Source organism: Vidua chalybeata, chromosome 22 (genome assembly GCF_026979565.1).
Source record: "Vidua chalybeata isolate OUT-0048 chromosome 22, bVidCha1 merged haplotype, whole genome shotgun sequence".
Classification (NCBI taxonomy): domain Eukaryota; kingdom Metazoa; phylum Chordata; class Aves; order Passeriformes; family Viduidae; genus Vidua; species Vidua chalybeata.
The window spans coordinates 2478930-2504472 of record NC_071551.1 but is presented as its reverse complement, the minus strand read 5'-3'; the positions used below and the strand labels follow the sequence as shown (position 1 = coordinate 2504472).

The 25543-nt window shown below is 62.1% G+C and overlaps 1 protein-coding gene across 1 annotated transcript in view; it reads left to right on the top strand.

The window, feature by feature from the left end:
• HSPG2 (heparan sulfate proteoglycan 2) overlaps window positions 1-25543 on the top strand; it is a 42499-nt gene that overhangs the window by 14416 nt on the left and 2540 nt on the right. The window contains exons 21-86 of the mRNA XM_053962796.1: window positions 43-110; window positions 656-796; window positions 1290-1466; window positions 1567-1746; window positions 1940-2058; window positions 2142-2253; window positions 2332-2445; window positions 2525-2652; window positions 2730-2816; window positions 2902-2951; window positions 3036-3124; window positions 3199-3339; window positions 3420-3611; window positions 4132-4224; window positions 4309-4389; window positions 4470-4700; window positions 5829-5942; window positions 6032-6159; window positions 6241-6327; window positions 7197-7423; window positions 7496-7606; window positions 7686-7786; window positions 8108-8288; window positions 8777-8836; window positions 9017-9139; window positions 9227-9367; window positions 10242-10384; window positions 10469-10604; window positions 10693-10838; window positions 10921-11059; window positions 11139-11293; window positions 11397-11535; window positions 11673-11824; window positions 12224-12362; window positions 12482-12639; window positions 12991-13129; window positions 13213-13364; window positions 13460-13598; window positions 13679-13830; window positions 13915-14053; window positions 14136-14287; window positions 14371-14509; window positions 14592-14743; window positions 14830-14968; window positions 15059-15202; window positions 15277-15411; window positions 15883-16064; window positions 16138-16330; window positions 16417-16596; window positions 18103-18363; window positions 18588-18783; window positions 18873-18970; window positions 19466-19732; window positions 19808-19920; window positions 19997-20144; window positions 20227-20343; window positions 20600-20684; window positions 20769-20913; window positions 20994-21093; window positions 21176-21285; window positions 21360-21468; window positions 21549-21647; window positions 22157-22378; window positions 22649-22881; window positions 23332-23434; window positions 25264-25398. Of these exons, the coding sequence (XP_053818771.1) occupies window positions 43-110; window positions 656-796; window positions 1290-1466; window positions 1567-1746; window positions 1940-2058; window positions 2142-2253; window positions 2332-2445; window positions 2525-2652; window positions 2730-2816; window positions 2902-2951; window positions 3036-3124; window positions 3199-3339; window positions 3420-3611; window positions 4132-4224; window positions 4309-4389; window positions 4470-4700; window positions 5829-5942; window positions 6032-6159; window positions 6241-6327; window positions 7197-7423; window positions 7496-7606; window positions 7686-7786; window positions 8108-8288; window positions 8777-8836; window positions 9017-9139; window positions 9227-9367; window positions 10242-10384; window positions 10469-10604; window positions 10693-10838; window positions 10921-11059; window positions 11139-11293; window positions 11397-11535; window positions 11673-11824; window positions 12224-12362; window positions 12482-12639; window positions 12991-13129; window positions 13213-13364; window positions 13460-13598; window positions 13679-13830; window positions 13915-14053; window positions 14136-14287; window positions 14371-14509; window positions 14592-14743; window positions 14830-14968; window positions 15059-15202; window positions 15277-15411; window positions 15883-16064; window positions 16138-16330; window positions 16417-16596; window positions 18103-18363; window positions 18588-18783; window positions 18873-18970; window positions 19466-19732; window positions 19808-19920; window positions 19997-20144; window positions 20227-20343; window positions 20600-20684; window positions 20769-20913; window positions 20994-21093; window positions 21176-21285; window positions 21360-21468; window positions 21549-21647; window positions 22157-22378; window positions 22649-22881; window positions 23332-23434; window positions 25264-25398 (9261 nt within the window). The remainder of the gene's footprint in view (window positions 1-42; window positions 111-655; window positions 797-1289; window positions 1467-1566; window positions 1747-1939; window positions 2059-2141; window positions 2254-2331; window positions 2446-2524; window positions 2653-2729; window positions 2817-2901; window positions 2952-3035; window positions 3125-3198; window positions 3340-3419; window positions 3612-4131; window positions 4225-4308; window positions 4390-4469; window positions 4701-5828; window positions 5943-6031; window positions 6160-6240; window positions 6328-7196; window positions 7424-7495; window positions 7607-7685; window positions 7787-8107; window positions 8289-8776; window positions 8837-9016; window positions 9140-9226; window positions 9368-10241; window positions 10385-10468; window positions 10605-10692; window positions 10839-10920; window positions 11060-11138; window positions 11294-11396; window positions 11536-11672; window positions 11825-12223; window positions 12363-12481; window positions 12640-12990; window positions 13130-13212; window positions 13365-13459; window positions 13599-13678; window positions 13831-13914; window positions 14054-14135; window positions 14288-14370; window positions 14510-14591; window positions 14744-14829; window positions 14969-15058; window positions 15203-15276; window positions 15412-15882; window positions 16065-16137; window positions 16331-16416; window positions 16597-18102; window positions 18364-18587; window positions 18784-18872; window positions 18971-19465; window positions 19733-19807; window positions 19921-19996; window positions 20145-20226; window positions 20344-20599; window positions 20685-20768; window positions 20914-20993; window positions 21094-21175; window positions 21286-21359; window positions 21469-21548; window positions 21648-22156; window positions 22379-22648; window positions 22882-23331; window positions 23435-25263; window positions 25399-25543) is intronic.

Here is a 25543-nt window from a genome sequence, read left to right as displayed (position 1 = left end):
TGCACCCTTGGGTGCCCCCACCCTCACCCTCGCTGCCTGCAGGCCAGGAGCTCGTCAAGTGTGATGCCCGCGGGGGCCAAGATGAGGAGGGTGGCACTTGTCGCTGCAAGGTGAGGGCAGGGGGCTGGGGGGACAGTGGGGCAATGTTGGTGGGGACAGTGGGGGGGGCAATGGGAGAGTGGGTGTTGCACCAGCCTGGTCCCAGGTACGCAGTCCCTGCCCTAGCACCCATCCTAGCTCTGTCCCATAGCACCCAGTCCAGATCCCCTGAGGCAACCAGTCCCACCCCCCCATAGTACCGAGTCCCACCCCCATAGCACCCACTCCAATCCCTGGGGTGCCCAGTCCAATCCACCCAGCACCAATCCCACCCCCTGCCTCATGGCACCCAGCCCAACCTCCCAGTAGGACCCTCTCCAACCCCCCATAACACCCACTCTGACCCCTGGGGGCACCCAGTCCGATCCCCCCAGCACCAGTGACAACCCCCCATGGCACCCACTCCAATCCCCCATAACGCTCAGTCTGACCCCCCGTGGCACCCAGTCTGGTCCCTGGGGTACCCAGTCCCACCAGCCCCCCCAGCATCCCTCCCACCCTCTGCAGCCAGTCCCACCTATTTCCCTGCTCACCCCTGCCCACCCTGTGTCCCCAGCCCAACGTCCGTGGCCGGCTCTGTGACTCCTGTGCCGCTGGCACCTTCCACCTGAGCGCTGCCAACCCCGCGGGCTGCCTGCCCTGCTTCTGCATGGGGCTGTCCCGCTCCTGCGCCAGCTCCGCCTGGCACCGCCACCAGGTACCCACGGGACAGGCTGTGCCATCCTGGGCCGTGGCATGCCATGTCTTGTCATTGTCTCGATGTGTCATTCCATGCCATGCCACAGTAGTGCCATGCTGTGCCATGCTATGCCATGTTGTGCTGTGTCGTGCCGTGTCGTGCCGTGACGTGCTGTTATACGTCGTGTCATGCCATATGGTGCCATGCCGTGCCAGGTACTGTCACGACACATGTCACCATGCCATGGCATGGTCTGTGGTGTCACACTGTGCCATGCCTCGTAGTGCCGTGTAGCACCATGTTGTGCCATGCCGTAATGTCACGTCTCACGTGCCATGGCGTGCCATGCAGTGCCATGCCGTACAACACACATGTTGTGCCATGTCATGTCATACAGTGCCATGCTGTGCCAAGTGATGCCACGTAGTGCTACCTAATGTCATGTAGTGTCCCGCTGTGCCATGTAGTGCCATGCCATGCCAGGCCATGCCCACCACAATCCCTCTGCCAGGTGCTGCTCAGCTCTGAGGACTCGGCGCCGCTGCCCCTGGCCAACCTGTCGGGCACACGGTTGGTGGGGGCCGTGCCACACTTCGTGTCCCCGCGGGAGCTGCGCTTCGACGCCTTCCGAGAGCTGCCGTGGGGCGTTCACTACTGGGTGCTGCCCGCACCCTTCACCGGGGACAAGGTGACACAGCCGCTCCAGGGGACCCCTCTGCGCCTCTCCGTGTCCCCGCTGCCCAGTTCGGGGCACAGGTGACCCCGAGCCATGCTGAGTGTCCCCACAGGTGACAGCGTATGGCGGGGAGCTGCGGTACACGGTGACACACCAGGCCCCGGCTGGCACTCCCCTGCCCCCCCGGCACCCTGACGTCCTGCTCCAGGGCAATGGGATCCTCCTGGAGCACTTCTCCAGTGCCACCCCCCCTGCTGGTGTCCCCACCACTGTCACTGTGCCCATCCATGAGGTGAGAGGGGTCCCTGTGTGACACCCAGCGAGAGGGGCCATGGTGGGGGGTCAGACTGGGTGCTGCAGAGGGCTTGGTCTGGAGGTGCCAGGGGTCAGACTGGCTGCCATGGGGAGGTCACCCTGGATGCCCCAGGGGCTGGGCCGGGTGCAGTGGGGGATGGCAGCCCCCATGTCACCCTGGTGTGGCACAGGGTGCCTGGCGCCGCGCAGATGGGCACGATGCCACCCGCGAGCACCTCCTCATGGCCCTGGCCGACGTGGACCTGTTCATGATCCGGGCGTCCTACTCAGAGCAGCCAGAGGAGAGCAGGTGAGGTCCTGGTGGAGTCAGGAGGGGACACAGCAGGGTGGCAGGGTGGCAGGGCAGTGCTGATTTCCCCTCCGGCCCCACAGACTGGCTGATGTCACCCTGGACGTGGCAGTGCCACACGCCACCGGCCGCCCGCCCGCGCTGGAGGTGGAGGATTGTGCCTGCCCCCCTGGGTACCGCGGGGCCTCGTGCCAGGTGAGACCCTCGGGTCCCCTCACCGCCACTGTGGGGATGCTGAGCCGTGTCCCACCCCACTGCTACTGTCCCCTCTAGGACTGTGACACCGGCTACACCCGCAGCAGCGCCGGGCTCTACCTGGGCACCTGCGAGCCGTGCCAGTGCCACGGCCATGCCAGCGAGTGCCACCCTGACACCGGCGTCTGCCAGGTCAGCTGGGGACACCCAGGGGACTCCCCAGGGGCCCCCATGGCAGGGACACCGATGCCATCACCCCCTTTCTTTACAGGGCTGCCGGGATCACACGGAAGGTCCCCAGTGTGACAAGTGCCAGTCTGGCTACTACGGCGATGCCACCCGGGGCACTCCAGGCGACTGCCAGCCCTGTCCTTGCCATGGACCCCATGGGGACACCCAGTAGGTGCCATTCCATGGTCTGTCACATCCCTGAGGGCGCAGACTGGGTGTCACCTGTCCCTTTGTCCCCTCCACAGGGTGGCAAAGATCTGCTTTGAGGACACGGACGGGCAGCCTACGTGCAGTGCCTGTGCCCCAGGGCACAGCGGGCGCCTCTGTGAGAGGTGACAGGGACGCTGGGGTGGGGCAGGGGTTGTTTTTGGGGTGAACACTCCTCTCACTGCCTCGTTTGGGTTTGTCCCACCATAGGTGCTCGCCCGGGTACGTGGGGGACCCGCTGCGGGGAGAGCCATGCCGAGGTGAGTGTCACAGGGCAGGGACAAAGTGGTGTGCCCTGTGGTGGCACTAAGGGGGGTTGTGGCTGACTGTGTGTCCCCCCTCAGTGCCTGGTGTCCCCGGTGCGCAATGCCAGTGTGACCCACGAGGCAGCACCGGTGAGGGCTGTGATGCCAACGGGCAGTGTCACTGCAAGGTGAGTCCTGTGTGTGTGTCCCCAACCCCGGGAAGGGTGACAGGGCAATGTCACCACGCTGTCTTCCCCCCCAGGCCAACGTGGAGGGCCCCCACTGCTCCACGTGCCGTCCCCACCACTTCCACCTGAGCAGGGATGAGCCAGCTGGGTGCCTGCCCTGCTTCTGCATGGGCATCGTTCAGCACTGCACCAGCACTGCCTACGCCCGTGGCACCGTGAGTGTACCCTGTTGTCCCCACATGTCCCCAGGGTGTCCCCACCTGTCCCAGACCCCTCTCACCCCTCGATCCCGCAGATCCGGACGTCCTTTGCCCCGGGGGATGCCCAGGGGTTCGCCCTGGTGAACCGCCAGCGCAGCACCCGCGTGGGCAGCGGCTTTGGGGTGCAGCTGGGGCACACCCAGCCCCACCTGACCTACGAGCGCTTTGGGGAGCTGCCCCCTGACTCCTACTACTGGCAGCTGCCACCCCCCTACCAGGGGGACAAGGTAAGAGGGTGACCCCTGGGAGGACAGGGGTGCCCATGGGAGCCATGGGAGTGCCCCACCAGGGGCTGCACCCCCTCTCCATGGGCACCCTGGGCACTGTTGGGTGGGAGGGAGTGTGGGCACAGCCTCCTTGTCTCTGCCCTTCTCCTTTTTCTTCTTCCTTTTTCCCTTTCCCTTCTCTTTTTCCTATTTTCATCTTGTCTTTTTTCCCTTTGCTCCTTCTCCTTTCCCTTTTCTCCTTTTCTCACAATTTTTGCCTTTTTCATCCCTGTCCTGTGCCATTCCCTGTCCCCATCATCATCCCCGTTCTTTTCTTTCTTCTTTCCCCATCATCATCCCCTCCCCTCCCCACCCTCTTCCCTTCCTCATCCCTATCCTCTTTCTTTCCCCTTTCCCTTCTCCCCTTACACTTTTCCCTCTCCTCTTCCTCGTCCCTGTTTCCTCTCATCACCTTCTCCATGCCCATCCCTGTCCCCGTCGTGCCCATCCTCTTCCCTTTGCCCATCCCATCCTGCTGCAGGTGGGCTCCTACGGCGGTCGGCTGCGCTACACCCTGACCTACACCCCGGGGGGACAGGGAGCCCCCCTGCCCGACGCCGACGTCCAGATCACAGTAAGGGGGTGCCAGCTGGGGCGGGACAGGGACACACCGGGTGACACCAGGACCCCCTGACGCCCTTGGCCCCCTTGTCCCCAGGGCAATGACATCACGCTGGTGGCCTACCAGCCTGACCTGCCCCCGCGGACCCCCCAGGCCTTCGAGATCATTTTTCGGGAGGTAGGAGGTGGCGGGCAGCCTTTGTCCCTGATGTCCCCCTCTGCCACAGTGTGTCCCCTGCTAACCCCCCGTTCCTGCAGCAATACTGGCAGCGGCCAGACGGGCAGCCGGCGACACGGGAGCACCTGCTGATGGCACTGGCCGACCTGGATGAGATCCTCATCCGAGCCACCTACTCCACGAGCACGGCCGTGGCCGCCATCGCTGACGTGGCCATGGACACGGCCGTGCCCCCCCAGCCCGGCTTGCCCCCAGCCCCCGAGGTGGAGGAATGTCGCTGTCCCCCCGGATACCACGGGCTGTCCTGCCAGGTGAGCCCAGCCCCTCCCAGTGTCACCCCAACACCCTCATCACCTCCCTACCCTCCTCCCCAGTATCTCCTCATCATCCTCCCAGTCACCCCCCAGCATCCCACCATCAGCCCGGGGTGACCCTCCATCACCACCATCACTCCCTTCATCATTGTCCCCATCATCAACCCCAGCATCCCCCGATCATGCCCAGTATCACCCTCCATCCTCCCATTAAGCTCCCCAGCAGTCCATCATCCCTCCAGCATCCCCCTTCATCACCCCCATCATCATCCTCCCTTCACCCCCCATTATCATCCCTCCATCCCCTTATCCCATATCAAACCCATTATCACGCTGCCAGCCTCATCCCTGTGACCCCTCCATTCTCCCCGCAGTATCACCCCCTCATCATCTTCCATCACCCCCGCAGCACTCCCCCATCACCCCTCCATCACTGTACCATCATCATCACCAGCAGTCCCATCATTGCCCATCAGCCCCCAGCATCCCCCAGTACACCCAGCACCCCCCTTTCACTCCATCACCCCCCATATCATGCCCCATCATCATCCCCCATGACCCCACATGAACCTCCCCATCATCCCCAACATCACCCCTACAACTCCCACCCAGCATCACCCCCAGCATCCTCCATCAACCTCCCCAGCACACCCATCATCATTCATCTGTCCCCCAGTCCCCTCCCTCATGTTCTCATCACCTTTCAGCATCCCCAGCGTCCCCCCATCATCCCAGGATCACCCCCATCCCCCAGGATGTCCCCCATCACTCTCCATCAACCTCATCACCCCTTCAGCATCCCCCCAATATCACCCCATCACTCTTCATCACCCCCCAGCACCCCCATCATCACCCATCTGTCCCCAGATCCCCATCACCTCAGTATCACCCCCATCACCCCTCAATTCTCCCTTCAGTAGGGAGGATTGATCCCATCATTCTCCATCATCCCATCAGCATCCCCCCATCATCACCATCACTCCCCCATCCTCCCCCCAGCATTGCTCCCATCACCCCCATCACTCTTCGTCACCCCCCAGCACCCGCATCACCCATCTGTCCCCCTCAGCCCTGCCCAGCCCCTTGCCCAGGCTGTGGGGGTCCCAACGCTGTCCCTTCCCGCAGGACTGTGCCCCCGGGTACACACGCACTGGCGGGGGGCTGTACCTGGGGCACTGTGAGCTGTGCGAGTGCAACGGCCACTCCGAGAGCTGCCACCCCGAGAGCGGCGCCTGCTCCGTAAGGCCCCACATTCCGAACGTTCTGGGGGGAGCTGTGGTGTTGGCCCAGCCCTGACACCCCCAATTTGTGCCCCCGCTATCCCCCAGGGATGCTTGCACAACACGGCAGGGGACTTCTGTGACCAGTGCGCCCCCGGCTTCTATGGGGACGCCACCGCCGGGACCCCCGAGGACTGCCAGCCCTGCGCCTGTCCCCTCCCGTACCCTGAGAACCAGTGGGTGCCTGCACTGGGCTGGGGGTGCTGGCCTGGGGTGCCAGGGAAGGGACGTGCTCTCACCTTGCTCTGTCCTCACAGGTTTTCCAGGACCTGTGAGAGCCTGGGAGGCGGCGGGTACCGCTGCACCGCCTGCGAGCCGGGCTACACTGGGCAGTACTGCGAGCGGTGAGGCTGCTGCCACCCCAAAACCTGCCCCAAAAACCCACCTCATGGGCTCACCCCCATATACCCACCCCCAAACCCCATCCCAATATACCCCTCGCCAAAACCAACCCCAATATACCCCTCCAAAAACCCACTCCAGGGGCTCACCCCCGCATACCCACTCTGCTATACCTGCCCTGATGGGTTCACCCTCATATACCCACCCCAAAACCCCACCCTGATTGAGTCACCCTTATATATCCCCAAAACCCATCTGCATTGCCTCACCTTCACATACCCTGATGGGCTCACTCCCATACATCCACCCACACGTACCCACCCCAATATACTCCTACTGTACCCACCCAGTGTGCTCACCCCTATGAGCTCACCCCAATACACATATCCTAAAGAGCATCTATATACTCATCCCGACATATGCACCCCAATATGCTCACCCCAAATTATGCACCCCGGTATATCCACCCTGATGGCCTTCCCCTTACAGATCCACCCCAAAATGCTTCCCAGTATACCCACCCTAATACACCCACCCCAATGTTCTTCTGCTACACCCATCCTGATGTACTCACCCTTATGAACTCACCCCATATTTTGCATCCTAAAGGGCTCAGCCTGACATAAGCACCCCAATGCACAGTGCACCTACCCTGATGGCCTCACACCAATGGAGATACCCCAAAGTGCCCACCCTTATACCCGCCTTGATACAGTCACCACCCCACTATATTCATCCTGATGTACTCACCGTGATGTGCTCACCCCAATATACCCCAGAATGCTCATCCCCATACACACCCCAAAATACTTCCTCCCATCTGCACCCCACCAGGCTCCCACAAACCCAGTGCCCCCATTGTTCCCCGCAGCTGCGCCCCAGGTTACACGGGTGACCCCACGGTGCGGGGGCAGGGCTGCGTCCCCGCGGGGCCCCCGCCTGCGCTGGCCGTGCGCGTGCACCCCGTGCGCACCGCGGTGCCGCAGGGCAGCGCCGTCACCCTGCGCTGCCACGCCACCGGGGACCCCCCGCTCTACTACCACTGGGTGCGAGAGGACGGGCGGCCCCTCCCCGAGGGCGCCCAGAGCCGCCGGCAAGGTACTGGGTGGCTCCGGGGGGGACATCGGGGTGTCCCCAAGGTGTGGGGTGCCACCTGCATGTCCCTCCCAGGTGAGGAGCTGCACTTCCCCAGCATCCAGCCCTCTGAAGCCGGCGTCTACGTCTGCTCCTGCCGCAACCTCCGGCACAGCAACGCCAGCCGTGCCGAGATCATCGTCACCGGTAGGTCGTTGTCACCAAGAGGGGGGGAACATGCACGGGGGGAGGCAGGAGCGGGGCTCACCTCTCTGTGTGGGTGCAGAGACCCCCGACAAGCCCATCACCGTCACTGTGGAGGAGAAGCGGGTGCAGCGGGTGCAGCCCGGCGCCGATGTCACCTTCGTCTGCACCGCCAAGAGCAAGGTGAGGGGAAGGGGGCACAGCATGGCAGGGGTGCTGCAGGCCACCCCTGGGTGTGTGCAGGAGCATTCAGGGTGTGGAGATGCCCCTGGATGCCCACCTGGTCCTACAGAGCAAAGGGACACCCAAGGATGTACTCATGGGGACATCCAGAGCACAGGAGCTGCTGTGCCCACATGGACCCCCAAGCCCCCTTGGGTCCTTACGTAGCTCTATGGGACATCCCTGGGTGCCACCTCTCCCCCATGGGTGCACAGCTGGGCATGTGCCCCACCACTGGGCCCATCCCAGTGGCCTCAGGCCTCCCCACCTCTGTCCCCTCAGTCTCCCGCCTACACCCTGGTGTGGACACGGCAGAACCATGGGACGCTGCCGGCGGGCGCCGTGGACTTCAACGGGATCCTGACGTTGCGCGGAGTGCGGCCCCAGGACGCCGGAGTCTACGTCTGCACCGGCTCCAACATGCTGGACATGGACCAGGGCACTGCCACGCTCTACGTCCAGAGTGAGCCCCCACACTGTGGCTCACCCCGTGGTGATGGGGTGATGGGCAGCACCAGGGTGATGGGCATATTGACTGCCCAGACACGAGGGTGATGGGCCAAGGCACGGTGTGGTGGTCGCACTTGGCCCCCCAATGCTGGGTTTGATGGGCACGCTTTCTGTTTGGAGGTCGATGCCCAGATGCCAGGGTGATGGACACATTCAATGCCTGGATACCAGGGTGATAGGTTTGCTTGGTGCCCAGTCCTTCAGGTGATGGGCACACTCACCACCCTGGCTCTGTGGTGACGATGCCCGGATGCTGGAGTGATGGGGACATTGAAAGCCCAGACACTTGGTGCACCGACACCAGGTCAGTGGGCAGGTTTGGTGCCTAGATGCCAAGGTGATGGGTAGGTTTGGTGCTTGCACATCAGGGTGGTGGGCAGGTTTGGTGCCTGGACTCCAGGGTGATGAGCACACTCCCCTGAGACCCACCCCCTCCTGCAGCTGCCTCAAAGACTCAGATGTTCTATGGACCCATTGAGTTCATGGAGGGGCACAGACCGGGTAAGTCACCAGGGGAGGGTTCCTGGGGGTCTGCATGCTCCCCCCACCTGCTGCATGCTGGGGCTCCACGTGCACCCCGCTGCTGGCTGTGCCACGCCACCCCGCTTCCCACCGCCCCACCGCCTGGGGACAGCACCGGGGGGGCCTGGCGAGCCCTAAGCCCCCCGGGTCTCACCGCAGCTGGCACCGCCAGCGCCCCCACCGCCACCGTGGAGCCGGCGCAGCTGAGCGTGGCACCGGGGCAGCCGGCCGAGTTCCGCTGCGTGGTCACCGGCAGCCCCCAGCCCACCCTTGAGTGGCTCGGTAGGTGCCCACTGGGGATGGGGAGGACACTGGGAGCGGGTGGGGGGACACAGAGAGCAGGGGTGATGGCAGGCCATGTCCCTGCAGGTGCGCTGCCGCCGCAGGCTGTGGTTCAGGGCGGGACGCTGCGTTTCGCCGCGGTCGAGCCCGCTGATGCCGGGCACTACGAGTGCCAGGCACGGAGCAGTGCCGGGCAGCACACGGCACGCGCCTTCCTCCATGTGCAAGGTGAGCATCGTCCCTTTCATCTCCATTATCTTCATCATCAGTCATCCCATTTTCCCCATCGTCCCCATCATCTCTATCGTCCCTGTCACCCCATTGTCCCCATCACCCCCATCCCCATCATTTCCATCATCCCCATTACCCCAGTCATTCCCATCGCTGCTGTCATATACATGATCCCTATTGTCCCCATTGGCCTGTTGCCCCTCTTGCTCCCATCATCACCCATCAACTGTGTCACTCCCCATCATCCCCGTTGTCCATCTCCATTGTCCCCATGGTCTGCATCATCCCGTAACCCTCATCATCCCTGTAACCCTCCTCATCTCTGTCACCTCTCATTGTCCATCCCCCTCATCCTCACCATCCTATCATCTCATCAGGCCCTTTGTCCCCATCATCACCACCATTGTCTCTGTCACCTCCCATTCACATCCTTCCTTGTCCCCACAATCCCTGTCACTCTCATTGTCCCCACTGTTCTCTTCTTCCCCTTCATCCCGTTGTCCCCTCAGCTACATCATCCCATCATCCCTCATCATTCCACTGTTCCCATCACCCTTATCATCTCCATCATCTGCATCATCTCCATCATCTCTGTCCACCCCACTGTTTCCATTGTCCCCATTGCCCCCAACACCCCCATCACCCCCACAGTCTCTGTCATCCCCATCATTCCATTGTTCCCATCACCCTTATCATCCTCATCATCTCCATCATCTCCATCACTCTCATTGACCCTCGTCGCCCCCATCACCTCCATCACTTCCGTCATCCCCCGGTGCCCTTCACCCTCATCGTCTGCATCACTCATGTCACCCCCATTGTCCCCATCCCGCCATTGCCCCCAGCACCGCCCTGATCCCCCTCCCCGCAGGCGCAGGCACCCCACAGGTGCAGGTGAGCCCGGAGCGGACGGAGGTGCAGGAGGGCTCCACGGTGCGGCTCTACTGCCGGGTCTCGGGGTCCCCCACTGCCACCATCACCTGGGAGAAGCAGGGGGGCACTCTGCCGCCGCAGGTGAGCGGGGTGATGGCACCCGTGGGTGCTCCAGGGGGTGTGGGTGCACCACAGGTGCCACTGACATCCACCCTTGTGCCACAGTCCCGCGCTGAGCACGGTGACATTGCCACGCTCGTCATCCCTGCTGTGACGGCGGCTGATGGTGGCATCTACCTCTGCGTGGGCACCAGCGCCGCTGGCACGGCCCGCGCTGCTATTGAGGTGGCCGTGGTGCCAGGTGAGGAGGGTGGGGGACACCAGTGGTGTTTGGGGATGGATTTTGGGGGACTACAACCCACCCATGTCACCCCTTTTGCCCCCCACAGGGGTGGCACCGCCGGTCCGCATAGAGTCCTCGTCCCCATCCGTCACCGAGGGACAGACCCTGGACCTGGACTGTGTGGTGGCAGGACCCAGCTCTGCCACCGTGACGTGGTACAAGCGTGGGGGCTCCCTGCCCGCTGGCCACCAGGTAGGGCACAGCAGGGTGGGCAGCACTCCAAACGCTGCCCTGTCCCCTGCTGTGTGACACCAAAGCATGTCCCCAACTGCAGGTTTCAGGGTCCCGGCTCCGTGTCCCCCATGTCACGGCAGCTGATTCGGGGGAGTACGTGTGCCGGGCAAGCTTGGGGACCGCTGTCCGGGAGGCATCTGTCATTGTCACCGTCGTGGCCGCATCAGGCTCATCCTATGGTGAGACTGGGCTCAGCAGCACTGCAAGGAACAGCTGGTTCCCAACAGACAGTCACAGCTGCTCTGTCCTCCCCTGCAGGACCACCAGCTTCAGGTGTCCCTGTCCGGATCGAGGCATCCTCGTCCACTGTGGCTGAGGGACAGACCCTGGACCTCAACTGCATCGTGGCCGGGCAGGGACAGGCCACTGTCACCTGGTACAAGCGCGGGGGGGCCCTCCCAGCCAAGCACCAGGTAGGGGATGCAGAGGGTGATGTTGCGAAGGGTGGCTGGGGTTGATGCACAGCTCTGTGCAAGCCCAGGTGGCTCTGGTGGCCCTTGTGTCCCCTCCCCACAGGTGTCTGGCTCCCGGCTGCGGCTGCTGCAGGTGACAACGGCCGACTCAGGCGAGTACGTGTGCCGGGTGACCAGCGGGGCCACCACCAAGGAGAGTGCGGTCATGGTGACCATCCAGCCCAGCAGTGCCGATGCCTACTGTGAGTGGGGACAGGGGGTGGGTGGCAGTGCCAGCAGGGGGTCCCTATGTGTCACAGCACTGAGCTGTGGCTCAGGTGCCCGTACTGGTGAGGTCCTCCTGTGGTCACTGGTGTCACCCTCCTGTCTTGGTCCCCAGCCCCAGCCAACACGACTCCCCTGCGCATCGACTCCCCGTCCTCTGCCGTGGTCGAGGGACAGACCCTGGACCTCAACTGTGTCATCGCCAGCCCCACGCAGGCCACTGTCACCTGGTACAAGCGCGGGGGAACCCTCCCAGCCAAGCACCAGGTAGGGGACACGGAGAGGGGATGTCACCAAAGGGGGTGGATGCAGCTGACCTACAACTCTGGGGAAGCCTAGGTGGCCCATCCAAATCCTGTTGGCCCATGCAAGGCCAGTTGGCCCTGGGCAAGCCTAGGTGACCTGTGCGAATGCAGATGGTCTCATGGAAGCCCAGGTGGCCCCTATAAGGCCAGGTGACCCCATACAAGACCAGGAAGCTCCTTGCAAGCCCTGGGGGGCCATGAAAAGTTAGGTAACCTATGGAAGCCCATGTAGCTCATGTAAGTCCCAGTAGCCCATGAAAGGTTAGGTGTCCCCATTCAAGCCATGGTGGTCCCATTCAAGTCCATGTGGCCCCATGGGAGCCCAGGTGTCCCCAGTAATCCCCGTGTCCCCTCCCCACAGGTGTCTGGCTCCCGGCTGCGGCTGCTGCAGGTGACAGCAGCCGACTCGGGCGAGTACGTGTGCCGGGTGACCAGCGGGGCCACCACCAAGGAAACCTCCATCATGGTGACCATCCAGCCCAGCAGTGCCAGTCCCTACTGTGAGTGGGGACAGGGAGCATGGGAGGTTACCCACTGGGGGGTGACACTGCTCCCAGTGTCCCTGGGAGGGTCAGACACATGGTGATGGTCACAGTCTCTAACCCGTCTTGGTCCCCAGCCCCAGGCAGCACAACCCCACTGCGCATCGAGTCCTCGTCCCTGTCATCCCCTGTGACTGAGGGACAGACCCTGGACCTGAACTGTGTCATTGCCAGCCCTGCACAGGCCACTGTCACCTGGTACAAGCGTGGGGGGACCCTCCCAGCCAAGCACCAGGTAGGGGACACGGAGTGGGGACGTCACCAAGCGGGGAAGATAGGGATGACGCGCAGCTCTGGGCAAGACCAGGTGGCCCATTCAAGTCCTGGGGACCCCATGCAAGTTCTGATGACCCCATGCAAGCTTGGCTGGTCCTGGGCAGGCCCGGATGGCCCTGTGACTGTGGAAGCCTAAATGATCCCATGGAAGACCAAGTGACCACAAGGAAGCCCAAATGGCCCTGTATAAGCCCAGGTGGCCCATGCAAGCCCAGAGTGGCCCTGTGCAAGCTCAAGTGGCCTTGTGCAATCCCAGATGACCCCTTGCCAGAACTGATGGCCCCTGTGACCCCTGTGTCCCTCCCCACAGGTGTCTGGCTCCCGGTTGCGGCTGCTGCAGGTGACAGCGGCCGACTCGGGCGAGTACGTGTGCCGGGTGACCAGCGGGGCCACCACCAAGGAGATCTCCATCATGGTGACCATCCAGCCCAGCAGTGCCAGCACCTACCGTGAGTGGGGACAGGAGGAGGTGACTGAGGACTTGGGGGCAGTGCTGCAGTCCTTGGGGTGACCCTCCTGTCTCTGTCTCCAGCTGCTGGTGTCACCCCTCCGGTGCGCATCGAGTCCTCATCCTCCTCCGTGGCCGAGGGACAGACCCTGGACCTCAACTGCATTGTGGCCGGGCAGGGACAGGCCACTGTCACCTGGTACAAGCGTGGAGGGTCCCTCCCAGCCAAGCACCAGGTGGGGGACATTGAGGAGCGTTTTGGGGTGGAAAAGGCATTTTTGGTGGTGTCGAGGGGTTTATGTCCCCATTCTCATGTGTGTCACGTTTCCAGGTGTCAGGCACCCGCCTGCGCATCCCCCAGGTGACAGCAGCTGATTCAGGGGAGTACGTGTGCCGGGTGACATCAGGCAGTGTCACACATGAGACATCCCTCATCGTCACCATCCAGACTGGCGTTGGCTCCTCTTACGGTACTGAGATGGGTGAGAGGTGACATAGGGACATGGTGAGGACACAGTGGTGACCCTATGGACCCTACTGCCACCCCCAGCTGTTGGTGTCACACCACCAGTGAGGATCGAGACCTCCTCCGCTGCTGTTACCGAGGGACAGACACTGGATCTCAACTGCATGGTGGCAGGACAGGGTCATCCCCATGTCACCTGGTACCGGCGCGGGGGGGCTCTGCCACCAAACAGCCAGGTGGGACATGGGGGAGGTGGCTTTGCCCTGCAGGCCACAACCCACATCAAGTACTGATGTGTCCCCAACTTGTCACGTCCCCAGGTGTCAGGGACCCGCCTGCGCCTTGCCCAAGTGGCAGTGGCCGATTCAGGGGAGTACGTGTGCCGGGTGACCCTGGGGACTGTCACCCAGGAGGCATCTGTCATTGTCACAGTGCCCAGCAGTGCCGACAGCTATTACAGTGAGTGTGAGAGCGGGCAGCGCTTGGGAACAGTCGGGTGTCACCTTGGTGATAAACGTTCCCTTTCCCTCTCCTCCCTCAGCCTCTGGCATCTCCCAGCCCCTCCGTATCGAGTCCTTGTCCTCAGCCATCGCCGAGGGACAGACCCTGGATCTCAACTGTGTGGTGGCAGGGTCCGGCCCCACCACCGTGACGTGGTACAAGCGTGGTGGCTCCCTGCCTGTTGGCCACCAGGTAGGGGGCAGGGGAGGATCACTCTGAATTTGTCCCTTCCCCTGCTCTATGGTGCTGACTTGTCCCCTAACTGTTCCCTCCAGGTGTCAGGCACTCGCCTGCGCATCCCCCAGGTGACAGCAGCCGATTCGGGGGAGTACGTGTGCCGGGTGACATCAGGCGGCATCACACAGGAGACGTCCCTCATCGTCACCATCGATGACGGAGACAACCCATCCCACTGTGAGTGCCACCCTCCAGGGGACAGGTTCCTACTGGTGTCAGGGACCACTGGGGCCATTCACCCTCAACCCTGCCCATGCAGCCACCAGCATCACACCACCCATCCACATTGAGTCCTCGGCGTCCTCTGTCACCGAGGGACAGACTCTGGACCTGGACTGCGTGGTGGCCGGCCAGGGACAGGCCACCATCACCTGGTACAAGCGCGGTGGGGCCCTCCCAGCCAAGCACCAGGTAGCTTGGGGCACCGGTGGGGTGGGGAATGGTGGTTGCTGTGCATGGCTGGGTGATGCCACCACCTTCTGTTATGATGTCCCCAGATCTCGGGGTCCCGGCTGCGGCTGTCACAGCTCTCGGTGGCCGATTCGGGAGAGTACGTGTGCCGGGCTGACACGGGCAGCGCCTCCCGCGAGGCCATTGTCTCTGTCACTGTCACCTCCCGTGACAGCTCCAGCTACCGTGAGTGCGGCCACAGGGTGAGGGAGGATGTTGAGGGGAGATGGGTGATGTGAGTGACCTCATGGCCTCTCTGTGCCTTTGTCCCCACAGGTTTGCAGAGCCCCATTATCTCCATCGACCCACACAGCATGGCGGTGGCACCAGGTGAAGATGCCACCTTCAAGTGTCGTGTTCATGATGGTGCCCGGCCTGTCAACATCACTTGGCGTATGGGGCCTGGCCAACACCTCCAAGGTATGGCGATCCCCAGAGTGGTCCTGGCATGGTCCCCAGGGTGGCCCTGGTGCTGATGGCTCCTCCTTGCCCAGACAATGTGAAGATCAGTGCCAACGGCTCAGTCATCTCCATCACTGGTGCCCACGTGAGCAACCAGGGCGCCTACCACTGCGTGGCCTCCAACCGCTTCGGCGTCGCCAGCAGCGTCGTTAACCTCGTGGTGCAAGGTATGAGGTGGCCATGGTGACCCTGGCCCTGTCTCCATGTGCTCCAGGTGTCCTCAGGGCACATGTGTCCCCATACCCATGTCCTACATGTGCTCCAGGTGCCCTCAGGGTGGTCTTCCTGTTACCATGCTGGTGTCCTCCATGTCATCCAGATACCACTGGGGTGATGGTGTCCCTATCCCCATCTCCTTTCCATGCTTCAGGAGCTTCTGGAGTGGTCGTACCCATGTCCCCATGCTAGTGTCCTTCCAGGGGCCCTAGGAGTTGTGATGTCCCCATCCCAGTTGCAGATGTCCTCCATGGGCTTCGGAAGCTCCTGAGACGTTGTGTCCCCATCCCCACACTCATGCTCATTTCCTCCCATGCTCCCAATGCTCCCAGGGTGATGGGTGCCCCTATGGCCAGGCACCTTCCAGTTGCCCTTCATGGTGGTGTCCTAATCCCCACCACAATGCCCTCCTCCTTTTCCAGGTGCCCCCACGGTGTCAGTGATGCCACCAGGCCCTGTGGCAGTGAAGGAGGGCAAATCCCTGAGCCTGGAGTGCCTGGGCCGGGGTGAGCCGCGGCCGCTGGTGCGTTGGAGCCGGCTGGGCTCCCGGCAGAAGGTGGAGCACCAGACGCTGCTGCACATGGACAGCCAGGCCATCCTGCAGGTGAGGAGGCACCCAGGGGCACCGTGGGGCACCTGGGAGTGCCTGGTTCTCATGACCACCCTGTCCCCGCCAGCTCTCACCGGCCAAGCCGGAGCACGCCGGGACCTACGTGTGCACGGCGCACAGTGCCCTGGGCTCGGCACAGGCACGGGTGGATGTCAGCGTGGAGTCAGCACAGCAGCACCCCGGGGCCCCCGAGGTCACCGCACCATCCACTGTCACCGTGGTGGCTGGGGACACCGCCACACTGCACTGCGTGGCCAGAGGTATGGGGAGCCTGGAGGACAGCGGTGGAGAAGGGATGTTCTGAGCAGTACCTGACACCACGGTGATGGGCACGGTGTGGTCGTAGGTGACCCAGTGCCCCGGATCGAGTGGTCGAAGCTGCGGGCACCCCTGCCCTGGCAGCACCGCGTGGTGAACGGCAGCCTGGTCATCCCTCGTGCTGCGCAGCAGGACTCGGGCCAGTACATCTGCAATGCCAGCAGCCCTGCCGGTTCCACCGAAGTCTTCGTCACCCTTGATGTAGAGAGTAAGAAGGGGATAGGGTGCCCCTGGGTTCCTGCTGCCACCTCCGCTGTGGCCATCACCTGTCCTTCCTCTGCATGTGGCCACCTCCACCTTTACATCCAGCCCTTCCTCGCGGGACCATCCTTGCTCCATCGCAGCACTCATCCTCCTCCTCTCAAGCTCCGTCACCAACCCTTCCCGTGGGTGTGTCCCCCTGCTTGTCCTATCCCTGTGCATGTCTCTCTCCACTTCTGCTCTCTCATCCATCCATCTAACCATTCATCATGGTTCCATCCATGGCTCATCCATCCCAGCTCAAGCCCATCTCTCTGTCTCTGTTCTTATCTCTCCTTCCATTTTTTGTCATGGATCCATCCATCTCATTCATCCCTAGCACACACCCATCTCTCTATCTCTTTACTCTTTACTCTAACATCCCTTTCTTCCTTGTGGATTCACCCATCACTCATCCATCACAGCTCATGACCATCTCTCCATCTCTGCTCAGACCTCTCCATCTGTGTTTTCCTTGTGGATTCATCAGTTCTAGCACACACCCATCTCCCCATCTCCTTACTCTTCCATCCATTTTGTCCTTGTGAATTCACCCATCCCTTATCCATCATAGCTCATGTCCATCTCTCCATCTCCTCTCACACCCTCCATCCATCCCTCCCTGGTGGATTCATCCATTGCTCACCCACTCCAGCTGACATTCCTCTCTCTGTTTCCTCTCACACCCCTCCATGCATCTCATCCTTGTGCATCCACCCATCTCTTGTTCATCTTAGCACATGCCATCTCTCCATCTCTTCTCACATCCTTCCATCCGTCCCTTCCTAGTGCATCATCCATCTCATCCATCCCAGCACATGCCCAACTCACCATCTGCTCTCAAACTCTGCCAGTCATTGATCCCTCCACCCACATACCTACCTCTTCCTGTGGGTTCATCCATCACTCAACCACCCCAGCTCACATCCATCTCCTAACTCTTCTATCCATCTCTTCTTTGTGCATACATCCATGTGATCCATCCCAGCATATACTTGTTTCTCAATCTCCCCTCAAATTTATCCATCCATGCCTTCCTGGTACATTCATCCATCATTCAATCCTTCCAGCTCACATCCAACTCTACATTTCCTGTCTCCTGCATCCATCTTTTCCTTGTGCATCATCCATCTCATCCATCCCAGCACACAACCAACTTGCCATCTCCTCTCAGACTCTCCAATCATCCATCCATCCATCCATCCATCCATCCATCCATCCATCCATCCATCCACCCACACATACATCCCTTCCTTCCTGGTGGATTCATCCATCGCTCCTGGCCATCCTAGCCATCCACGTCTCCATCTCCGCTCACTCCTCTATCCACCTCTTCCTCATGGATCCATCCAACTCTCATCCATCCCAACACATGGCCATCTCCATCACCCCCTACACCCCTCACCGACACCCTCCTTGCCCCGCTGACCCATTCCTGGCCCCATCATGGCTGACGGCTCCCCCCATCCCGCAGCACCTCCATATGCCACCATCCTCCCGGAGGACACGGCGGTGCGGGCAGGTGACGCGTTCCAGTTGCTGTGCCTGGCCCACGGCACCCCCCCGCTGCACTACACCTGGGACAAGGTGAACGGCAGCCTCTCAGCGCGCGTGGCCCACCGTGCCGCCCTCCTCCGCCTCAGCCCCGCGGCCCCAGCCGACGCCGGCACCTACCGCTGCCTCGTCACCAACCGCGTCGGCACTGCCGAGGCCTTCGCCCGTGTGGCTGTCCATGGTGAGCCCATCCTCGGGTACCGTTGGTGCTCTGCCTTGGGTGCTGGCAGTGCTGCCGGGTGCCCTCGGAGCTCTGCCTCCTGCCCAGGCGATCCCGGCACTGATGGGTATCACTGGGGCTCCACATCCCCCTGGGTGGTGCCGTTGGGTACCACTGGGGGTCTGCATCCCTCCCCGGTTATCCTGGTGTTCCTGGGTACCACTGGAGCTCTGCATCCCTTCCAGGTGATGCTGGTGAAGGTGGGGACATTGCTGGTGGTCCCTTGGTGGTGCGGGTGACACCAGGGAGCCTCGTCAAGGGGGTGGGTGGCACTGCTGAATTCGCCTGCTCTGTCTCCGGGGACCCCCGTGCCCGTGTGGAGTGGCTGAAGGAAGGTGGGGAGCTGCCCCCAAACCACAGCGTGCGGGACGGGGTGCTGAGGTAAGGAACATGGGACAGGGACCCCCACAGGATGTGGGACCCCCGCACTGTCCCCCGTGGGGTCCCTCACCCTGGCTGTGTCTCCGCAGGATGCCGGAGCTGGCGTCGGGGGCACAGGGCGTGTATGTGTGCCGGGCCAGTGCCCCGGGCGGGCAGGCAGAGGACAGGGCCACCCTCACTGTCCAGGGTAGGAGCATCACCCCAGCACCAGGGGACATGTCCACCCCTGCCCTGTCCCCCACCACCAAGGGCACCCCAGGATCCCCATGTCCCCCCACCCAGGGACCCCCCAGTACCTTCCATTTCCCTACATACACAGGTACCCTGATAGCCCCCAATGCCCACGGTGACCCAAAATCTCTCCTCAAGCCTACAGGCGCCCCAATACCTCCCACCCTTCCCCATGCCTGTGGACATCCTGGCACAATCAGTCTCTCTTCACACCCATGGACACCCCAGTGCCCCCTGTCTCTTCCCACAGCCATGACCACCCTGGTAGTCCCCATGTCTCACCATGCTCACGAGGACTCCCAACACCTCTGACCTCTCCCCTTTTCTACAGCCACCCCATTTGTCCCACATGCCCTCAGGAACCCTGTTTCTCCCTATCTCCTACTCCAGTGCCAGACTGCAATGCCTCCCTGTGCCAGGGGTTCACCCCAAATCCCCACTGTCCCCCAAGCTCTCCCCAGGGCCCTGATCAACATCCGGACCGCAGTGCAGACAGTGCTGGCAGGGACAACCGTGGAGTTGGAGTGCCTGGGCTTGGGGGAACCCCGTCCCCACGTCACCTGGAGCAAAGTGGGGGGCCGCATCCGCCCAGGGGTGCTGGTCCGTGCCGGCACCCTCACCATCGAGCAGGTGGAGCGGGCTGACGCTGGGCAGTATCGCTGCACCGCCACCAACGCCGTGGGCACCGTCCAGTCCCACGTCATCCTCCACGTGCAAGGTGAGCACGGGGACGCAGAGGTGGGGACGCCCACCGTGTCGCTGCAGGTTGGTGACACCTCTGTGCCGTCCCCAGCCGCTCCTCAAATCGCCGGGCAGCCGGAGGTGAAGGAGGTGTCCCTCGGATCAGCAGCTGTTTTGCCGTGCTTGGCATCTGGCTTCCCAGTGCCAGAGATCACCTGGAGCAAGGTACAATGGAGGGGTGGGGGTGGCAGGGGTTGTGGGGGCTGCTTGTGGGGGCTGACCCCCCTCCGCTGTGCCGCAGCTGGAGGGAGAGCTGCCGGCGGGTGCCAGGGTGCAGGGGAACGTGCTGACGCTGCCGGCCGTGCGCCCCGAGGACGCCGGCGTCTACACCTGCGTGGCCGCCAACCACCGCGGCCAGCAGACAGCGTACTACGTGCTGAAGGTCCAAGGTGAGGAGAGACAGAGGGACGAATGGATGGATGGGACTGGGGGTGGTGTGCCCTGCTCCTCCTTACCCTCCCATCCCTGCAGAACACGTGGTCCCCTATTTTGGGCAGTCGCCCCGCTCCTTCCTCCCCCTGCCCACCATCAAGGACGCCTACAAGAGGTTTGAGATTGTCATCACCTTCCGACCTGATGCTGCTGATGGTGAGCCTGTGTGCCCCAAGTGTCCTCTGTGTCCCCCTTCATGTCCCTTCCATCATTTCCCCCTCCCTTCCCTGCCTTCATCCTCCCCTCTCTTCAGGCTCCACTTGCCCTACTTTATCTCCCATTCTCTGTTCATCTGAGACCTCCAGTTTACGGGGGATTTCTCCTCCATTCTGGGAGGATTTTGAGGTCCTCTAGGATGTGTCCCCCATCTCAGGATGGGGACCGTCCCATCTGATCCCCTGCCACCCCTCAGGGCTTCTCCTGTACAATGGGCAGCGGAAAAACAGCGGTGCCGACTTCATCTCCTTCGGGTTGGTGGGTGGACGCCCCGAATTTAGGTGAGACCTATGAGCGGGTGTATGGGAGAGGTGGGAGATGGGTGCCAGCACGCACCCACACCCCTTGTACCTCCAAAAAATCAGGTTTGATGCTGGTTCGGGCATGGCCACCATCCGTCACCCCACAGCGCTGCGGCTGGGCGAGTACCACACCGTGCGGCTGCTCCGCAACCTCACCTGGGGCTCGCTGGGCCTCGATGGGCACCCCGCTGTGAACGGCACCTCCCAGGTATCACCTTGGGGTGGGGTGTCGGGGTGCTGGAGCAGGTCAGGGTGCTGGAGCTGGTGCCCACCCGCGTGTGCCTGCAGGGGAAGTTCCAAGGGCTGGATCTGAACGAGGAGCTGTACCTGGGGGGGTACCCCGACATCGGCGCTGTGGCAAAGACGGGGCTCAGCCGGGGTTTCATGGGTGAGTGAGGGGTTTTGGGGGACACAGGGTGAGGGGACGCGGGCATCATGTGACAGTTCTGCCCATCTCCACCACCCCACAGGCTGCGTGCGCCAGCTCCGCATCCAAGGGGAAGAGGTGGCCTTTGGAGACATGGACCTGCAGGCACACGGTGTCACCAATTGCCCCACCTGCCAGGACCGGCCGTGCCAGGTGAGGGTGGAGGGGAGGAGGTGATGCCCACCCATCCCTGCCCACTGCTGACACCCATGTCACCCCTCACCCAGAACGGCGGCGTGTGCCAGGACGACGAGAGTGGCACCTACGTCTGCCGATGTCCCCACGGCTTCACTGGCAGCAACTGCGAGTACTCGCAGGCTTTGCACTGTCACCCGGGTAGGTGATGCCACTCCCTCCATGGGGACATCATCCCAGGGTCCCTTCAGGACGAGTGCTCATGGCTTCTCACCCCACAGAGGCGTGTGGGCCTGATGCCACCTGCGTCAACAGGCCAGACGGGCAGGGCTACACCTGCCGCTGCCACCTGGGCAAGACTGGGGAGAGGTGCACCGAGGGTGAGCGACACAGGGACACAGCTGGCACCGTCCTGGGACACGGGGATGGGGTGGGGACCACCCAGGGAAATGGGGACATGGCTGGGACCACCCTGGTGACATGGGGATGGGGATGGGGTGGGGCTGGGTACCACCTTGGGGACACTGGCAAGAGGTCAAGACCAGCCTGGAAAGATGGGCACCATGGGGATGGAGGCTGGTGTCCCATCCTGGGGATGTAGGTTGGGTCTCACCATGGGGTTGGATATTGGGCCCCACTGTGGGGTTGGAGGCTGGGGGTAGAGGCTAGGGATGGATGATGGGGTCCCATCATGAGGATGAAGGTTGGGGATGGATGGATGGATGGATGGATGGATGGATGGATGGATGGATGGATGGATGGATGAATGGATGGATGTTGTCCCACCCTGGGGATGAAGGCTATGGATGGGATGTTGCTCTGAAGATGGAGTGGAGGTCCCACCCTGAGGTGGTGGGGTCCCGCACTGGGCACTGACTGGGATGTGCAGGTGAGGTGGTGAACGTGCCATCGTTCGATGAGGAGGGAGCCTTCGTCTCGTACCCGCCCCTCACCAACGTGCACCATGAGCTGCGGCTGGAGGTTGAGTTCCTGCCGCTGGCGCCCGACGGGCTCCTGCTCTTCAGTGCCGGCAAAGCCGCCCCTGTCGAGGACTACGTGGCCTTGGCCATGATCGGTGGCCACCTTGAGTTCCGCTACGAGCTGGGCTCAGGTGGGTGGCACAGGGCAGGGGGCACTGTGGACAGGTGGTACCGGGGACCGTGGGAGTAAGGGAGTGACACAGCATTACCAGGGTTCACTGCCATGGAAGGGGTCCCTGAGCCACAGTGGGGTCCCCAAATGTCACTGGGATCCTTGGGAGTCACTGGGGTCCTTGGGAGGCATTCTTGTCCTCAAGCATGACCCAGGGCACATCTCAGGTCCGTGAGCATCCCTGGTCGTCCCCCAGTGGCCCCCACAACACCACCCCCTGTCCCCACAGGCCCGGCAGTGCTGCGGAGCGCAGAGCCAGTGGCCCTGGGCCAGTGGCACTGGGTGACAGCTGAACGGGTTCACAAGGATGGGACACTGGTGGTGGACGATGCCGCCCCGGTGAAACGCTCCTCACCTGGCAAGAGCCAGGGGCTCAACCTGCGCAGCCCCCTGTACCTGGGGGGCACCGAGCCCCCCCTGCGCCCCCCCACCAATGCCTCTTTCCACGGCTGCATTGGAGAGGTGAGACCCCCCCTTGTGTCCCCTTGGAGGGCAGGTGACCCCCCTCAGGTGGGGAGGGGATTCCCCCATACTGCGGACATGATCCTCTTGGTGGGATGGGAGGTGACCCCCACTGATGTCCCCTTGTTGGGGGGATGACCCCTCTTGGTGTCCCTGGGGAAAATGACCCTATTGACAGCATCCCCTTGGTAGGGAGGTGACCCCGTTGTTGGGGAGGTGGCTTCCCTTCACATCCCCTTGTTGGGGTTCCCTCACTGGGTTGGTGACGCCTCACCTTGGTGTCCCCTTGGTTGGAAGTGACCCCCGTGGCTGGAGAGTGCCATTGGTGTCCCCTTGTTGGTGTCCCCTCATTGGAGAGGTGTCCCTCACTGGCGTCCCCTCGGCCCGTTGGTGTCCCGCTCGGGAAGTGACCCGGCGGCAGGGCGGTGACAGTGGGCGGTGTCCCCGCAGGTGTCCATCAGCGGGAAGCGCCTGGAGCTGCGGGAGCGGTTCCTGCGCAGCCGGGGGGTGCGGCCCTGCGGCCACCGCGCCCCGTGTCGGCCGGGGACCCGCGGTGAGAGCGGGGAGCGGGGATGGGGGGCGTTTGCACGCGTGCGTGCAGTGCGTGTGCATTACTGCGTGTGTGTGCTGCACGTGTGTGTATGCGTGTGTGCATTGCATGTGCGTTACTGTGTGTGTGCTGCGTGTGTGTGTGCAGTGCGTGTGCATTACTGCGTGTGTGTGCTGCACGTGTGTGTATGCGTGTGTGTGTGTGTGCAGTGCATGTGCATTACTGCGTGTGTGTGCTGCACATGTGTGTATGCGTGTGTGCATTGCATGTGCATTTCTCTGTGTGTGCTGCGTGTGTGTGTGTGTGTGCAGTGCGTGTGCATTACTGCGTGTGTGTGCTGCACGTGTGTGTATGCATGTGTGCATTGCATGTGCGTTACTGTGTGTGTGCTGCGTCTGTGTGTGTGTGTGCAGTGCGTGTGCATTACTGCATGTGTGCTGCACGTGTGTGTATGCATGTGTGCACTGCATGTGCATTTCTCTGTGTGTGCTGCGTGTATGTGTGTGTGCAGTGCGTGTGCATTACTGCGTGTGTGTGCTGCACGTGTGTGTATGCGTGTGTGCATTGCATGTGCGTTACTGTGTGTGTGCTGCGTGTGTGTGTGTGTGCAGTGCGTGTGCATTACTGCATGTGTGCTGCACGTGTGTGTATGCGTGTGTGCACTGCATGTGCATTTCTCTGTGTGTGCTGCGTGTATGTGTGTGTGCAGTGCGTGTGCATTACTGCGTGTGTGTGCTGCACGTGTGTGTATGCGTGTGTGCACTGCGTGTGCATTGCTCTGTGTGTGCTGCATGTGTGTGTGTGCAGTGCGTGTGCATTACTGCGTGTGTGTGCTGCACGTGTGTATGCATGTGTGCACTGCGTGTGCATTGCTGTGTGTGCATTACTCTCTGTGTGTGCTGCACGTGTGTGTATGCATGTGTGCACTTTGCATTACTGCATGTGCATTACTGCGTGTGTCTGCAGTACACACGTGTGTACACACGTGTGTGTGTATGTGTGCGCTGTGCATGCATTACTGCAAGTGTGCTACGTGTGTGCGTGCACTGTGCATGCATTACTGTGTGCTGCACGTGTGTGCTCACATGTGTGCGCTGTGGGCATTACTGCGCGTGTGTGTATGCGTGTGTGCACTGTGCATGCATTACTGCATGTGCTGCACGTGCGTGTGTGCACTGCGTGTGCCTTACTGCAGGTGTGCACTGCACCTGTGTATGTGTGCATTGTGTGTGTATGTGTGTGCTGTATGTGCACACGCAGTTCACACCTGTTCACTGCACACACCTGTGCTGTGTGCACACACAGTTCACACCTGTGCTATGTGGACACACAATTCACACCTGTTCACTGCACACACCTGTGTCATGTGTGTGCACACACAGTTCACACCTGTTCACTGCACACACCTGTCATGTGTGTGCACACAGTTCACACCTGTTCACTGCACACACCTGTGCCATGTGTGTGCACACACAATTCACACCTGTGCCATGTGTGCACACACAGCTCACACCTGTTCACTGCACACACCTGTGCCATGTGTGTGCACACACAATTCACACCTATGCCATGTGTGTGCACACACAGCTCACACCTGTTCACTGCACACACCTGTGCCATGTGTGTGCACACACAATTCACACCTATGCCATGTGTGTGCACACACAGTTCACACCTGTGCCATGTGTGTGCACACACAGTTCACACCTGTGCTCTGTGCACACACAGTTCACACCTGTTCACTGCACACACCCGTGCCCCACGTGGCTGTGCCGGTGCGTGCCGTGCACACTGACCCAACACCCGCAGTGACCGTGTCCCGCTGTCCCCAGGCCCACGCTGCGAGGACGAGGAGGAGGAGGAGGCCGAAGGCTGTCACCCCTCCCAGCCCTGCCTGCACGGTGGCTCCTGTGTCCATGGCTCCTGCCGCTGCCCCCCTGGACACAGCGGGGCCCGCTGCCAGCACCGTGAGGGGACAGCACAGGGACATGGGGGCACACCCTGGGGACACAGGGGGCACTGCCAGCACAGTGAGGGGGAGCACATGGAGGGGCAGGGGGGGACACCTGGGGACACTTGAAGACACAGAGGGAAATCTCAGGTCACTGGAAG